Source organism: Littorina saxatilis, linkage group LG1, assembly GCF_037325665.1.
Source record: "Littorina saxatilis isolate snail1 linkage group LG1, US_GU_Lsax_2.0, whole genome shotgun sequence".
Lineage (NCBI taxonomy): Eukaryota > Metazoa > Mollusca > Gastropoda > Littorinimorpha > Littorinidae > Littorina > Littorina saxatilis.
Genome location: NC_090245.1, coordinates 31,825,660 through 31,841,342, shown reverse-complemented (window position 1 = coordinate 31,841,342; position 15,683 = coordinate 31,825,660). Strand labels below are relative to the sequence as shown.

At 40.7% G+C, this 15,683-nt stretch overlaps 1 protein-coding gene across 16 annotated transcripts in view; it reads left to right on the top strand.

Annotated features, from left to right (window-relative positions):
* LOC138966930 (FH1/FH2 domain-containing protein 3-like) overlaps window positions 1-15,683 on the top strand; it is a 172,747-nt gene that overhangs the window by 134,463 nt on the left and 22,601 nt on the right. For 14 of the 16 annotated variants that reach the window (XR_011455795.1, XR_011455804.1, XM_070339343.1 and 11 more), the window contains 8 exons: window positions 309-452; window positions 828-889; window positions 1,413-1,559; window positions 2,488-2,579; window positions 3,600-3,755; window positions 7,300-7,587; window positions 9,998-10,317; window positions 10,845-11,546. Coding sequence is in view for 14 of the 16 variants with exons in the window: in XM_070339343.1 (XP_070195444.1) it covers window positions 309-452; window positions 828-889; window positions 1,413-1,559; window positions 2,488-2,579; window positions 3,600-3,755; window positions 7,300-7,587; window positions 9,998-10,317; window positions 10,845-11,546 (1,911 nt within the window). In the remaining 2 variants the exon portion in view is untranslated. The remainder of the gene's footprint in view (window positions 1-308; window positions 453-827; window positions 890-1,412; window positions 1,560-2,487; window positions 2,580-3,599; window positions 3,756-7,299; window positions 7,588-9,997; window positions 10,318-10,844; window positions 11,547-15,683) is intronic. The other 2 variants (XM_070339404.1, XM_070339427.1) reach the window with 2 other exon arrangements.

The window sequence follows — 15,683 nt, the reverse complement described above, 5'->3', positions numbered from 1 at the left end:
GCAAAGCAGATGTAACATCCAAGGCATTAACACTAAACAGATTGATGTAATCTTCAATTAGAAAATAATTTGAAGTTCATGTATTTTCAGTAACAGTAACTTGCTCGAGTTCTCTTTGTCAAATACTTCCTTGTTCCTAAGGAAGAAAACACTAAATATCTGAGCTGTCTTTACGGGTTTAGTGTCAACATTTTCACAGTGTGTGAAATGTAGCATGCTGAAGCACACTTCCATTAAAAGAGCTTATTTCTTTCATCTATTGATGAGTGGTGTCAGTTTTTATCATCAAAGTGTGTTTTTCATTGCAGGTGCTGAATGCTATCCCGGAACAGGATATATTTTACGATGTGGCTGATGCTCTTGAAGAACAGGGAATGGATCGTATCACACAGCGACACATGGAACGCCAGGGTGCTGACCTTGACCTTCTCACACAGTTCCAGATCTATGAGGTGAAGGCTTGATGATCACGAAGTAGAGATTGAATTCATTTTAAATAGTATTACCTTTATTCCCTTGATGGATGTCTTGGAAATCACCTCAGTTCCATCCAAGCTTTTTTTCTGGGGTAACAAGATCCTGAGACTTGGATACACATAAAAAAAATCAACACCCCCGCTGCGTTCTGTACATGGAGATTTTTTTGCTGAATGAAATTCGTAAATGACAGGTAATTATGTCAATCTGCATAATTGTTTCAGCAAAAAATCCTCCCTCCTTTATCAAACTGAATGTTCTAAGATTTGTGAAGGTTTTAAATATTATCTTTTTATCCTCAACTTCATGCTGTAGCTTGAAAGTAACCTTCAAACAATTGCTTGTTTCAGGGTGCCTTGAAGCATGAAGACGGAGAGGACTTCTCAGCGATACCACAGTTGGAAAATCTGAGGTGAGAAGGGACACAAGAAAATAATTTTTGTAAGATTCTGTTGGAAAACTTGTCCAGTGTTATCTGAGCGAGAGAATGCAATTGTGACCAGCCAGAATTCTCCGTGCATTCGGATGTAATTTGATGACGGATGCATTTTGATCAACCTAATTCTGAGACCAAGGGACTACAGAGGGCCTCTTTGTTTCCTCGTATGGGAGGAGCATAAATTAACACATGGCAAATACCTTGGGATTTATGAAAAGAACTACACATCGAACATGATATAGCATCTTTCTGTTGTTTATTTGAATATTTCTTTTTGATCGGACATTTAGAAACAAACTTGTCTCGTGAAACAGTGAAAGCTTGAATCAATGCAAGAATACAGTTTGTTGTGTGTTTTGTGTGTGTGTGTGTGTGTGTGTGTGTGTGTGTGTGTGTGTGTGTGTGTGTGTTTGTGAGTGTTTGTTTTTTGGTTGGTTTGTTGGTTTGGTTTGTTGCAAAGACTGACAAAATAAACTGTTTTTTCATGCTGGTTTAGGCAAGTGCCCAGATTGAAGAGTGAAGGTGAGACAGGACGTAAGAGCAAACGTCATGCTCCTCAGAAAAAGAATCACCAAAGGATTCCTGAGATTCCGACAGAGTCGCCAGCAGAAGCCTTCAGGAAACAGCGGGACAAACACACTGAGTAAGTGACAGTTTTTGTGTGTGAAATGTTAAAGGTTAAATTAGACAGTATATACATACAGGGTGCTTTTTTCTCTCATCAAGGTAAGACTGTTTCGAAATGTTAGAGATATGATCCTTCGTGTGTAAACGATCAGAATACAGGAGAATTTCCTCCAATGAAAGCTGGTTGCCCTCTTCGCAAAATGCTGTCAACCTGTCACCCTTGCCTGTATTTCAGTCAAAATTATGCCCAGAATGCACCAGATTGCATAGATTTGGGCACTTCTGCTTTGTTTCGCCAATCTGAAATTAAGTTCTGAAAACAAATTTTCCTCCTTTTTCACCTTCTACCGTTTCAAGCCTTGTACATGGGACAATTATATATATATATATGCGTATTCTGCCACTAGGACATATGTGACCCTCCTCCACTGAATGAGTCGCATGTCATCTTTGCATGATTTTGAGTGTTTTATGCTCTATCCAGTGGTAAAAACCGTTTTAGAAAAGAGCGAAAACTTTTCGAGTTATAAGCCTGTGACTAAGGTGACCCTCACACTTTTACCACAGTCCCCCCGGACTTATATTAAGCCTAGCGCAGAACCGCGCGATGTGACATGCGACTCATTTTGTGGTGGAGGGTCACATATACCAAACAGCAACAGCCTGGATGCTTACTATGCAGAGTGGGATTTTTGCTGGATCGATTTAACAGATTGACAAAGCCTGTCAGTTAAGAAATTGGATCAGCAAAAAGTTCCATCAATGTACAGGGAGCATCCAGGCTGTCTATTTTTGGTATGTTTCCAAGTGGAAGGGTGCTGTTATCCCATGTAAAAGCCTGAACGGATTTATAGTGATTTACACGATGGTTTACATGATGAGGAAGGTATATATACAAGTCATGCATACCAAGTCGTATTTTAACACAACCTGCTCTGCTGCAGAAAAAACACTGTGCCTTCCGGGGAGCAGGTTTTCCAGAAAGGGATCGTACGCAAACAAAAGCCGGAAGAGTTTCAGAACGGCTCATCTACTCGTAAGTATTGCTGATGGTTGCAGTGATCTTTGTTTTATTGTGAGATTGTTCATTTTTTTTGCTGGGATGACAGCATTATGGAATGATACTGTTAGTAGCTTTGAGGAAGCATTGAAAACAGAAAAGAGTTTGTCTTGTGACTGCATTTATAACAGTACAGGGGTACCTGCGATGTGAGGCCCCTTTTGCTGAGAGGACACCTCCCATGAGAGGACTTCTTCCGTTGTCCCTTTGACTATTATCTTGACCAAACTATACCTGCTCTGAGAGGCCACCTGCAATGCAGGGACACTTTTGGCTGGCCCCTAGGGTGTTCTTTTATCGCAGGTACCACTAGCACTATTTCTGCTGGCGTTCATGACAGACTTGAGTTGAGCTGGATGAAAGTGTTGGTGTTATTTTGTTAATTTTGATTAGTTGCAGTTTGGTTTGAGTTATGAATGGCTTTGTTTCTGGTCTTGATTGACATTTTGAATGGCTATTTTGTGTTATGGCAGGTTTGGTTTTCTTTTGTTTGGGGAAAACTTTTGCTTAGCATGCGTAACTGCTTAGGTTTGTGTTAAAAATAAAGCTGAACAGTTACTTCCAAGCCTTATTTAAGATGGAGATGGGGTTGATGGTGAGAGGAAGGGGGGTATGGGATGGGGAGGGGGTGGGGGGGTAACAGAGAGGACTGCAATTGAGAATCTTGACTTTGACTTAAATCAGACTGTTTAATTTTATTTTTTTAATTTTTTTTTTTAGCTCCAGGAGTTCCTTGGAGGGATTTTTTTTTTAAAAATTCAGAACAAGAAATTCTTAGGCCTATCTTAATTTCTCGTGGGTCAGGTTCAGACTTTCTCAGATATATCCCAATTTCTGTTGACTGAATAAATGTAGTGTTCTAGTGTGTAAAACTTATTTCAGGTCTGGGGGTATAAGACAGCAACAGAGAGGCGTGCAAGAAAAACAAATATTGCTGTAGTGTTAGAAATGGCAGAATTGTTAAGTCTTACACCCAAAGGTGATGCTGTTTAACAGGGTTTATTGAAGTGGAAGAGGTGAGAGAAGTGGAAGAGGTGGAAGAAGACGACAACACATCCGTCTCTGTGGCGGATGAGTCGAGCCAAGCGGTTTTTGAAGAAGACTATAACGCTTGCACAGAAGAAGAAGAAATAACTCTTCTTGATGAAGATGGTAACCTCACTTCTGTCCCGTTTTCCCCCACTTCCCCAGATGATTTGAGTTTTCCTGCCATCTACATCTTTTTTCGCTTGTGACTAATGCTGTGTGTTGTGGTTTTTGTGTGGACCAAGTAACCTGCAGACTTTTCACAGAAATTTGAACAGTTCTTTCATGTCAATAATCCATTCTAATTGATCTTTAGTACAGGTGAGATTTCTTTTAGGCAGGCATTTTATAGATGGAGTTAAAACTTTGTAAGCTTTAACAAATGTGTCAACATTGGGTATTGATCGACCCAGTTTGACTGACTTCACTCACATGTGATGTTTGTTATTCCAGGTTGTCCCAATTAGACTTTTGAAGATGTTTTTAAGTACTTGACAGTTGCAGAATTGAAGCTTCACGAAATCTGTAGAAGTTGTTGGTGAAGTTCAGGTTCCGCTACATTTGATCACCCAAAAAATTAACTTGAAGAGCATATCAGAGTCTCTGACAGAACCCCCCCCCCCCCCCACCCCTGCAACACACATTAGTTTTCACAGGTGGAACATATTAAAATGCTCTCACTAGAGACTTACTGAGAACACAAACTGAATGAACACCTGTGGTTGAGAGCTCTTCCATTTTGTGGGTTGAATACGTTTCACATGTTTATCCCAGCGAAGCTGGAGGTATCCCGTGAACGCTATACTGCAATCGACTTGAGAAATGTGCATACCGAATAATACATGATAAAGAAGGATTCGTTGTGCCCGGCTACGTGCTACAGTTGGAGATGGAAGTTCACCAAAAATTGGGACCATACTAACAAAAATACGGTGGGTGCAATAGTCGCCCCCATTTTTTCAGCAAACGCCACCCAAGGCCGTTTTGGACGGGTAGAAATTCCGTAGTTTCCAAGTCTATGGATAAAGCTCGCCTAAGAAGAATACGTCACGGTCGAAAGTCTTTGACGTCAATTAATGCATCATGACGTCATGCCTCCCTGTAGTTTTTCTCTCTCGCGCAGTGTGTGTGTTTGTGTTCATTTTGTGCACATGTGTTAGTGTTACTGTTTGTGTGTGTGTGTGTGTGTGTGTGTGTATTTGTGTGTGTGTGTGTGTGTGTGCGCACGCGTGCATGAGTCTGTACTCGTATGTGTGTGGTGTGTGTGTATTTGCGTGTGTGTGTGTGTGTGTGTGTGTGCGCACGCGTGCATGAGTCTGTACTCGTGTGTGTGTAAGTGTGTGTGTGGGCATAAGTGTATGTGTGTGCGTGTATGTGTGTTTGTTTGTAAAGGTGGGTATGTCCGTCTGTCCATATGTGCGTATGGGTGTGTGTTTTGTGTGTATGAAGTTTTTTGTGAGTGAGTGTGTGTATGTGTGTGTGACTTGGGGTGTGTGTGCGTGGGTGTGTGTGTATGTGAGAGAGAGAGAGAGAGTGTGTGTGTGTGTGTGAATGTGTGTGTGCATGAGTTTGCGTGTATGTTTGTGTGTGTATGAGTGTGTGTATGAGTGTGTATATGTGTTTGTAAAGGTGTGTGTGTCTGACTGTCTATGTGCGTATTTGTTTGTTTGTTTGCTTAACGCCCAGCCGACCACGAAGGGCCATATCAGGGCGGTGCTGCTTTGACATAGAACGTGCGCCACACACAAGACAGAAGTCGCAGCACAGGCTTAGTGTCTCACCCAGTCACATTATTCTGACACCGGACCAACCAGTCCTAGCACTAACCCCATAATGCCAGACGCCAGGCGGAGCAGCCACTAGATTGCCAATTTTAAAGTCTTAGGTATGACCCGGCCTGGGTTCGAACCCACGACCTCCCGATCACGGGGCGGACGCCTTACCACTAGGCCAACCGTGTATGTGCGTATGAGTGTGTGTTTTGTGTGTATGAGATTTGTGTGAGTCAATGTGTGTGTGTGTGTGTGTGGGTGTGTGCGTGCGTACATGCGTGCGTATGTACATGTGTGTGTGTGTTTGTGTGGGTGTGTGTCTGTTTGTATAAGAGAGAAAGAGAGAGAGAGTGGGTGGGTGGGTGTGTGTTTGTGCGTGTGCGTAAGTGTATGTGTGTGTGTATGTGTGTTTGTTTGTAAAGGTGTGTATATATGTCCGTCTGTCTATATGTGCGAATGGGGGTGTGTTTTGTGTGTGTGAAGTGTATGAGAGTGAGTGAGTGCGTGTGAGTGAGTGTGTATGTGTTTACGTGTGTAACTTGGGGTATGTGTGTGTGTGTTCGTGTGTGTGTGTGTGTGTGTGTGTGTGTGTGTTTGAGAGAGAGAGACAGAGACAGAGACAGAGAGGTTTGTCTTTCGCTGGGGTATGCAGTGCCTTGGCGTTGCACATCTACTTAATTGACCTTTGTTGAATTTGAACATTACAGCTGTCTCCCCTTGAGCTACAAGTTTGAAAATGTCACTTTTTGCAGTGACTATTTTCTTTTGATAGCTGCAGCTTCTAGACTTAGTTCGCAGGTAAACCTTAGTACAATTTTAGCCTAATAGTTAGAGTAATTGATACACTTTTCTAAAATAAAAAGAAAGTCAAGGCAATTAGTCTTCTCAGTACAGTTACCATTTTGTCTTTGTACCCATAATTGCTTTAGTTTTTGAAGTACCAGGCCTATTTTGTTCCCTTTTCGTATCATTTCTTGATTTTATTTTTTCAACATCTAAATTAATCTAACACATTTGACGTTAAGAATTATAATTGATGGGTACTTTTTTGTCTTTTATTCTCGTTTAGAGGAATATATAGCTTCTGTCTTCGAGCTGGACAAATGTTCTATTCAGTCATTAACTTCTGCTCACGCTTTTGCAGGAAAAAGTCAACTTAGAGATCTATTGCTGTGGCATTTGCAGTGTATAGTGTGTGCTTTGTGCGGTCACTGTTTTAATTTCTTATCAGTTGCCGGTTTATATTTATAGAATTTTTTTTAGATCTGAAACTCAGAGTTAGCAAACAGTCATTCTTCACTTTCTCCTTTTAGTATAAATATGCAAAGAAATGGAAATGATCACTAGACTGAAGAAAAATTGTTCAAAAGTATATTTGGGGCTGCAAGGTTGGATGGGGATAGGAAGTTGGGATGGAGCCGGGTTTATTCAGCTATCATTATCATGGGTGGGATTCTTCCGGTATATGCCGGAAATCCGGATTCGTAATGTCTGTGGTGACGTTTTTTTGGTTGTTAATTGTACAAATCCTTCAGCGTCTGAGGGCCCCCAGACACCCCCCCCCCTTAAAATTCAAAAGAGAGTGAACAGATGCTATTGTGACTTATTGCTGTTCTCCAAATTTGAGTCGTTATGAGATGCTACTTTGACATACTGCAATGAATGCATCCATAAATTTTAGTCTGTTTTTGCGTGGGCTGCCATCAGTGTGATTTTTATTTTGAGTGAATATTTTCGGTTATGTATGTGTGTGCGTGCAAGTTTTGGTCTTGGAGTTTTTCTTTGCTTTTACCCTGTTTTTGCACTAACAAGCATGACTGATGCCTTTTTTCTTTCCCCTCTTCTGCCTGCCTTAATTGGACCTGACCTGACCCCTGCTCGACCTTCACCTTGCTCAGAAGGTCCACGGGTGCGACGAGAACGAAAGTCACGAGTGGAACGACAGTGCTCTTTGATTAAAGAACAAGAACTGAACAAAGCGTTGCAGCGGCCACTTGGTATAGAGCCGCCAGCAGACCTTGGCTCCACAGCGTCCAGTACCTCGTCATTGTCCTCTCCCCCTGGGACTCTCAGTAGCACTAGTTCGGCGCCCTTGCAGGCAGTGTTATCACCGCGGTTACAGAAGCATGTCCCCCCTCCGTCCTCCTCCCCCACCCCCAGTTCTCCCAGTGATCTAGAATCTTCAGGTGAGAGCTTTCAGTCCCAAATGAATGTGTAAATCTTGGGCGGATTGTTTTCTTTGTGGTTTTGATATCCTTTATAAAAAAAAAGAACTCTTTTTACATTTAGTCAAGTTTTGACTAAATGTTTTAACATAGAGGGGGGGATCGAGACGAGGGTCGTGGTGTATGTGTGTGTGTGTGTCTGTGCGTGTGTGTGTGTAGAGCGATTCAGAGTAAACTACTGGACTGATCTTTATGAAATTTTACATGAGAGTTCCTGGGTATGATATCCCCAGACGTTTTTTTCATTTTTTCGATAAATGTCTTTTATGACGTCATATCCGGCTTTTTGTAAAAGTTGAGGCGGCACTGTCACACCCTCAATTTTCAATCAAATTGATTGAAATTTTGGCCAAGCAATCTTCGACGAAGGCCGGACTTCGGTATTGAATTTCAGCATGGAGGCTTACAAATTAATTAATGACTTTGGTCATTAAAAATCTGAAAATTGTAATTAAAATTATTTTTTTATAAAACGATCCAAAATTACTTTTATTTTATTCAGCATCATGTTCTGATTCCAAAAACATATAAATATGTTATATTCGGATTAAAAACAAACTCTGAAAATTAAAAATATAAAAATTATGATTAAAATTAAATTTCCAAAATCGTTTTAAAAACTATTTCATCTTATTCCTTGTCGGTTCCTGATTTCATAAAAAAATAGATATGATATGTTTGGATTAAAAACACGCTCAGAAAGTTAAAACGAAGAGAGGTACAGTAAAGCGTGCTATGAAGCACAGCGCAACCGCTACCGCGCCAAACAGGCTCGTCACTTTCACTGCCTTTTGCACTAGCGGCGGACTACGTTCAGTTTCATTCTGTGAGTTCCACAGCTTGAATAAATGTAGTAATTTCGCCTTACGCGACTTGTTAATTGTTTCTACTTCCAGTGGGACTATTTCAAATATGCCTTATTTTAAAGTTTTATGCGTTATAGTTTAGCGTATTCATATATATTCTGTTGATGTGCACAAGAAACGGTAAATAGTTTTTGGTCAAGTTTAATCATTAATACTGAGGGGAAAATTTGAAACTATTTTTTTTTGTCGAGTATTTTCTGCATGTAATGTCGATGACAGAGTAAGATGCTTTTAGGGCCATGAAACACTGATGGTATAATTTTGAGAGGAGATGATGTTTTCTCTTGTAAAACAGTGCATAAGTGATGCGATGAACTTTAATGTAGAGGCAAATGCCTTTTTAACTGTTTTTTTGGGTTGATTTTTTTGTATTTGTTTCCAGAAGGGTTTGTCCATGCTTAATTTTCTGTAAAAATGTTCAGAAAAAGGTTTGAAGAAGATAGTTAAGAGTGGATTGTTTGAGAATGAATATTATGATGCCCAACACCGCTCAGAGAGAATAAATCGCAGACGTGACCTTTAAAGAATCTGGCATCATTAGAACGGTTGACATGTCTGTTGTGGGTTTTTGACTCACATGCGAAGCAAAAGTGAGTCTATGTACTCACCCGAGTCGTCCGTCCGTCCGTCCGTCCGGCCGGCCGGCCGTCCGGAAAACTTTAACGTTGGATATTTCTTGGACACTATTCAGTCTATCAGTACCAAATTTGGCAAGATGGTGTATGATGACAAGGCCCCAAAAAACATACATAGCATCTTGACCTTGCTTCAAGGTCAAGGTCGCAGGGGCCATAAATGTTGTCTAAAAAACAGCTATTTTTCCCATTTTCTCTGAAGTTTTTGAGATTGAATACCTCACCTATATATGATATATAGGGCAAAGTAAGCCCCATCTTTTGATACCAGTTTGGTTTACCTTCCTTCAAGGTCAAGGTCACAGGAGCTCTTCAAAGTTGGATTGTATACATATTTTGAAGTGACCTTGACCCTGAACTATGGAAGATAACTGTTTCAAACTTAAAAATTATGTGGGGCACATGTTATGCTTTCATCATGAGACACATTTGGTCACATATGATCAAGGTCAAGGTCACTTTGACCCTTATGAAATGTGACCAAAATAAGGTAGTGAACCACTAAAAGTGACCATATCTCATGGTAGAAAGAGCCAATAAGCACCATTGTACTTCCTATGTCTTGAATTAACAGCTTTGTGTTGCATGACCTTGGATGACCTTGACCTTGGGTCAAGGTCACATGTCTTTTGGTAGGAAAAATGTGTAAAGCAGTTCTTAGTGTATGATGTCATTGCTAGGTTTAGTTATTTGACCTTGACCCTGAAGGTCAAGGTCATGTCAAGGTCAAGCATGTGAGTCGTATGGGCTTTGCCCTTCTTGTTCTTCTTTTTGTTCATCACATAAGTACCTGCTTATTAGACATTTAAAGGCAGCGTCGTATATTATATTCTCCTCTCAACCCTCACATCTTCATCTGTTGATCAACAGAAGGGCTCATTGGTAACGGGAAAGGTCCACCTCAGCGCTACAATGAGTCGGGCTACCACAGTTTCGCAGAAGCCTCTCTTGTCGACCCCAACTCCTTCGAGACTCGACAGAATGCCATCAACAGTCCCAGACGACAGCCAGAAGACGATGGAAGCATGTCCAGCAATCAGCGCTGGGCCCAGAAGCAGAAGGAACACAAAGACCATGACAGGTTCGAACCCCCAGCCCCGCCTGTACACAATCACAGGCAGGATGGGGGACTGTCGCCACGGGTTGATCAGTACCATGAAGAGGAACAGGCATCGCCCAGAGTGTCACAGGTTTGTAATTATTTTCTTTCAAAATCTGTTCTGATCTGAGCATTGCTGAACATTCTTTCGAAAACTGAGTAATTGTTATTGTTAACAGGTGATATGGAATTTTATCTTCCGTTTTTTATCATCATCATCATCATCATCAGTCCCTTGACTGGCTGTTGTTGGGGGGACATGAGGGCTGAGGAGGAAGAAACCCTTCTCCAGGTTTTATTTTTAGACTATGATTACTTAAGTTTTGAAAGAAAATACAATGCTCTTAGTCTTAACTGTTCGAGTATGCTTCATCGTTTTGAACAAAACCCGAACTGGTCTTTAAAGATGGTGCCCGCGTAAATGGAACATGATCTCTTAATGCAGCTAGACTTGGTCTCACTGTACCTGAGTTAAGCTGTTTGCTTTTGAAATTGTGTGCTGTTACCCCACAATAATCTTACTCGGTTAAACTAGTTGCATTCACTGTGTAGCATATACTGTGCAGTTTTATTTGAAGAAATACTGAAACAAATTTAAAATTGCTGCTTTTGATACAGAAGGAGAAGCTGAACATTGAAGGGTCGGTGAAGGATGCGGTGAAGAACTTAGCATTTAATAAGGACCGGGGAGAGCTGCCAATCAAGATGCAGCTGCCCTCAGGTGACTCCAGTGGACTCATTGGCGCTGCCAAAGACGGTCTCAGTCGCTCCAGCCATCCAGAGCCGCGTGAAACCCTGCCCCCTCCAGAACCGGAGAAAAAGACAGAGAGTGACATGCAGTGGGAGAGAATCCAGCGCCGCCTGAAACGACAGCTGAAGATCAAGGACATGGACTTCACCGACCTTCAGGATGATGAAGATATTGATGTGTTCGCTCCCGTACCCATGAGCTTTGACATGCTAGGGGGAATGCCTCCTCCACCCCCTCCTGGCATGCCCGGTATGCCACCCCCACCCCCGCCCATGGGAATGGGAATGGGCCCGCCCCCTCCCCCGCCCATGGGAGGCCCTCCCCCTCCCCCTTGTCTGCCAGGTATGGGACCCGCCCCTCCCCCTTGCAACCTGCCTCCCCCGCCCGGCAGCAACCTGCCCAAGAAGAAGAAGACGGTGAAGCTCCACTGGAAACCCTTGCAGAGCGTGGAGCAGCCTCACCCCGCCACTAAGGGGGATTTAGTGTGGAAGGAACTCGTGCCCGTTCATCTCGATGTCGAAAAACTGGAGCACCTCTTTGAGACGCGCACCAACGAAGTTAAACAGAAGGTCAGTTTGCTTGTTTCCTTGCTTTGTGCTTCTCCGTCTGGCTTTTTCTTGTAGCTGTAGTGTTAAATCCAATGAATGTTTTGGATACGGGGTGTAGTTGTAAAACCTGATGGAAAGGGTTAAGGCCAACAAAAAAAAATAGTCTGTTTACGGTAACCCGACCGACCCTATTTTTTTCGCGTGACCCTAGACTTTTTTTTTTGGCATTTGGGAACAAACAAAACAAAAACAAAAATCTTTTGGTTATTTTGCAAAATAACGTAAAAATATGGTTTTTGAAAAAAACAAAATAAAATCCCGACCTACCGACCCTATTTTTTTGGCCTATGTTACCGTAAACAGACCTATTTTTTTTTTGGCCTAACCAGAAATAGCGGTCACTTTCGCACTTCAGTTTGGAGGGTTTAGCAAAGTAAGCTCTCGGTTCAGTATTAAAAAAACAATGTTGTTGTAGATGGAACGATTAACCTGAGCGTTTGTGAATGAGACGACTTTTTGATTGCTTTCAGTGTCTTGATTGAGAAGTGACAGTATAATGTCAAAAATCAGTGGAAATAATTGCATGTTTTGCAGATTAGTAATTTTAGCCATAGAAGAATGTGATCAGGAACTAATGAAACTATTTAAATGGGATATCAGTGTCAGTCATTTAACAGGTACATGTACGTTACTTAAACCTGAATTACTTTCACTTCTGAGGCAGAAGAAACTTACTGTTTTATTTACGCGTCAGGTGGCAGGAGATTCAGATATCTATTGTTAGAGAATGAATGTTTTCGGGAGATTTATTGTGTTGTCAAGCTATATCAGTGATATTTATTGTTTCAGGTATTTTTAACTTTCAGTCTTAGTCTATTGAATGTCAGTGACTATTAAGCCGACAGCAAATGTTGCAGTGTCGTTCGTAGAAGTAGATGAAGTAGATGTTGATCACGTTGCACACTTTTTAATATGATTTGTATTTGTTGTGATATAGAAGTTCCATAACATTTTTTTATTTTTCAGGTCAACTATAAAATGGGCTAGCAATGAATCTCTGTCAAAGCTTTTTTTGGTCAATTTTCCCCACTTTTTCAATGTTTAAACTTTCTTCACCAATTTCTCTTCACCATTCCTGCTATAGAGCCTTATGTGTCATATGTCTGCTGCTAAGATCACTTTTCAAATCTTTTTATTAAATTTTGGTATGTGTACCCTTTGATTTTGGTGTTGAGTTTGACATTTGGATTCATATTCTATGTGTGGATTGCCCGGTGTAGCCTTTGGGTCTTTTCATAGACCTTTACGCTTTTTAATCATTCAGCAATATTGCGGTGGTGGAAAGCTTTTATGGTGATTTTAATTGTTGCTGTAATTCTTTTTCTGTGCTGGCTAATTTTCAGTGTAATCAATTACATTACATTTTCACAGACTTTTTTGAAAGTGGACAATGTCCGGTCGGTTAAGAAAATACCACGACAAACCTTTATTGCACAACCCCGTGCGAAGACCACTTAGCTAATCTTCTGAAATTTTGGCCGTCTTAGAAGGGGGTTTCACTGTATTCTTCATCCAGTACAAATGCCGGTGGACATACCAGTACCAACTGCGGCTATGAGTAGAATGTTAATTCTTTTTTGTGCTTTTTCTTCTTTTTTTCTCCATGGCGTTGACTTGGCAACTCGTGACGTGGCGCCTAACTTGCATGTGATGTTGTTCGCAACATCCTAATCTTACAGGAAGTGGTAAGACTTGTGTTGCTCATAAATGTATATTAGAGTTACGGAAGAAAGATAAGAAGACAGAACAAAGAGAAAGTGTGAAAAGAAAGAAGGCCATATATATAACAAAGAGAATGCTGGAGAAGAAGAAGGCGTTAAGAAAGAAAAGGCTTCAGGTGTTTTGGGCCAAAATGAATGTTTTGTTGTGGTGACATAGAATTGAGTAATGTAACTGACTTGTGTGCATGCACCTTCTAAACATAATTCTTGTTTTCTGTTTATGTATAAAAACTCACTGAAAACAAAGTAAAAGCAGACACAAAAAATAAAGACTGCAATAAAGTGATAAGAACGACCAAAGGAAAACGTGTTGCGTTCGTTTTCCTCTTTGATGTAACTGAGGAATGTTCAACGTTTAGAAGTAATGAATGTTTCAAAAATGGTCTTCATGTGTATTTTGCCTTGCAAAAGGTTGAGGATTATGTTCAGAGGGATGCACTGTACACAGAGTTCAATGGGTTTATAATAATTCTCAACCATTCAGCTCTATCTGTGTCTTGAACAATTTTAGAACTATAAAACAGGAAAATATGTTTTAAGTTCTGATTTAGCACAGGTCTATGAGGCGTTTGGTCTGAATAAGCTATGATATAATCTGTGTGTTTGTTGCAAGAAGTAAGCTTTTTGTGGTGATACTTTTATAGATGTTTAAATGTTGTTGTTTTCCTGTAACTGTCATTCTTTTAAGGCAAATTAACAGCAAATATATTGGCTTGCATATTTTCGTTTAATTTGTTTAAAATCTTTTGGGATCGACTTTGCTACTTATTGTTCTGAAATATGTTATATCCTGTACCTTCGTATTAGTGTGCACTTCTTGTCTTTGCTTTCAGTGTTTTGTTTGAAATGCTTTTTGACACTTTTGCCCGTTTTATTTTGAGATGGAATTCAGTCTATAAAATCTGCAAAGTTTTCTTTTTTTTGGACAGACTTTTCTTTCACTGGTTTTTCCTGTAGTTGGTAGCATACTTTCCTTATTATTTTGGCAGTTGGGTGATTTTAAAGTGCACACATTTTTCTTGATCATTTATATCTTTTAACATCAAAACAGAATGGAATAATTTACTTGTTTTGCTTAATTCCAGAAAACTGTTATTTTTTTTTCATTTCAGTTCACTTTCACACACACATATAATGCTGGAATCCTCTCCTCAGAAATAATTCCAATTTATTTATTTTATTTTGTTCTTGGTTGCATTTTGTATGCACACTTGTATTTGCATGCATGCTTTTTCCCCGCTTGCACTCCTACTCCTAGTGATTTTGTGACATTCCTTTGCAGGTTTGGAGCACATACATACCTGAAGAAAAGACTCACCTCTTCATACTCTCTAAGTGTCTAATCCTACCCCTTCCAGACCCAACCTACCCCTTTTCCCCTTCAAACCTCTGGAACCAGAAGTGTGTCTGTCCTAATCAGTCCATAATTGCATTGCACTGACCTCAAGTTGTTTTTCCCTGAGTCAGAATTGTCCTACCTTACATCAATGTATCTAAATACTTTGACTGATGATAGTCCTACCCTCACCAAAAGTGTCTTACCCATGCAGTTGCCCAGAATTGTCTCATTCTCACCCAGATCTGTCATATTACCCTGCCTGACCCATATGTCTTAATTATACTCGCATCCCAAAGTGTGTCACTCTCGCCTTAATCTATCATATACCCTGACCCTGTGTCTTACCCGCACCAAAAATGTTTACCTTCACCCCAAAGTGGCTGCTCAATGATGCAAAATCATGATTATGTGACCCTGCAGTATCGCAATTACTTGAACCAGAATTGCTGTACCTGATCTGAATGTGTGAGACAGTACCGTAGCTAGCCTCAAATTGATTTTTGACCCAATTATAGTGCTGTACTCTGACCCCAAAGTGTCTTACTCTCTCCCAATCAAATTTCTGTTTTTTGATAGACACTCCTCCCCCACAAACACCACCTCTTCCCCCTCCCCAACTTGTAATTGTCGATTGTTTACCCCCTATTACACTTGAAGTAAAATGTGCACATAATTTAACCTCATTCCTGCCTGTGGTATATTTCTCTTGTTCTAAAACTTCACCCATCCAGTGGATAATCAGCTCATCTGAATAAAGCAACTGTGCACAGATTTCCCTTTACTCGATCGCTTCTTTAGCACAAGAATTCAGCCCTCTCCTGCTGTATATCCAACCACCTTATTGTTTCTTTCTGCCCACTATTTCTTTTCTTTCTGCCCTGAATTTATGCACCCTTGCCCAATTCACCACAGCTCGCCCAAATAATATAACCCTTTATATAAGTACCCACGACTCATCTTTCATATGCTTGTCCATTTCCACATTCTCCATTTTCTTCATGATCGTAGCATGCCTGACGTTGTTCTTGATTGTGACAG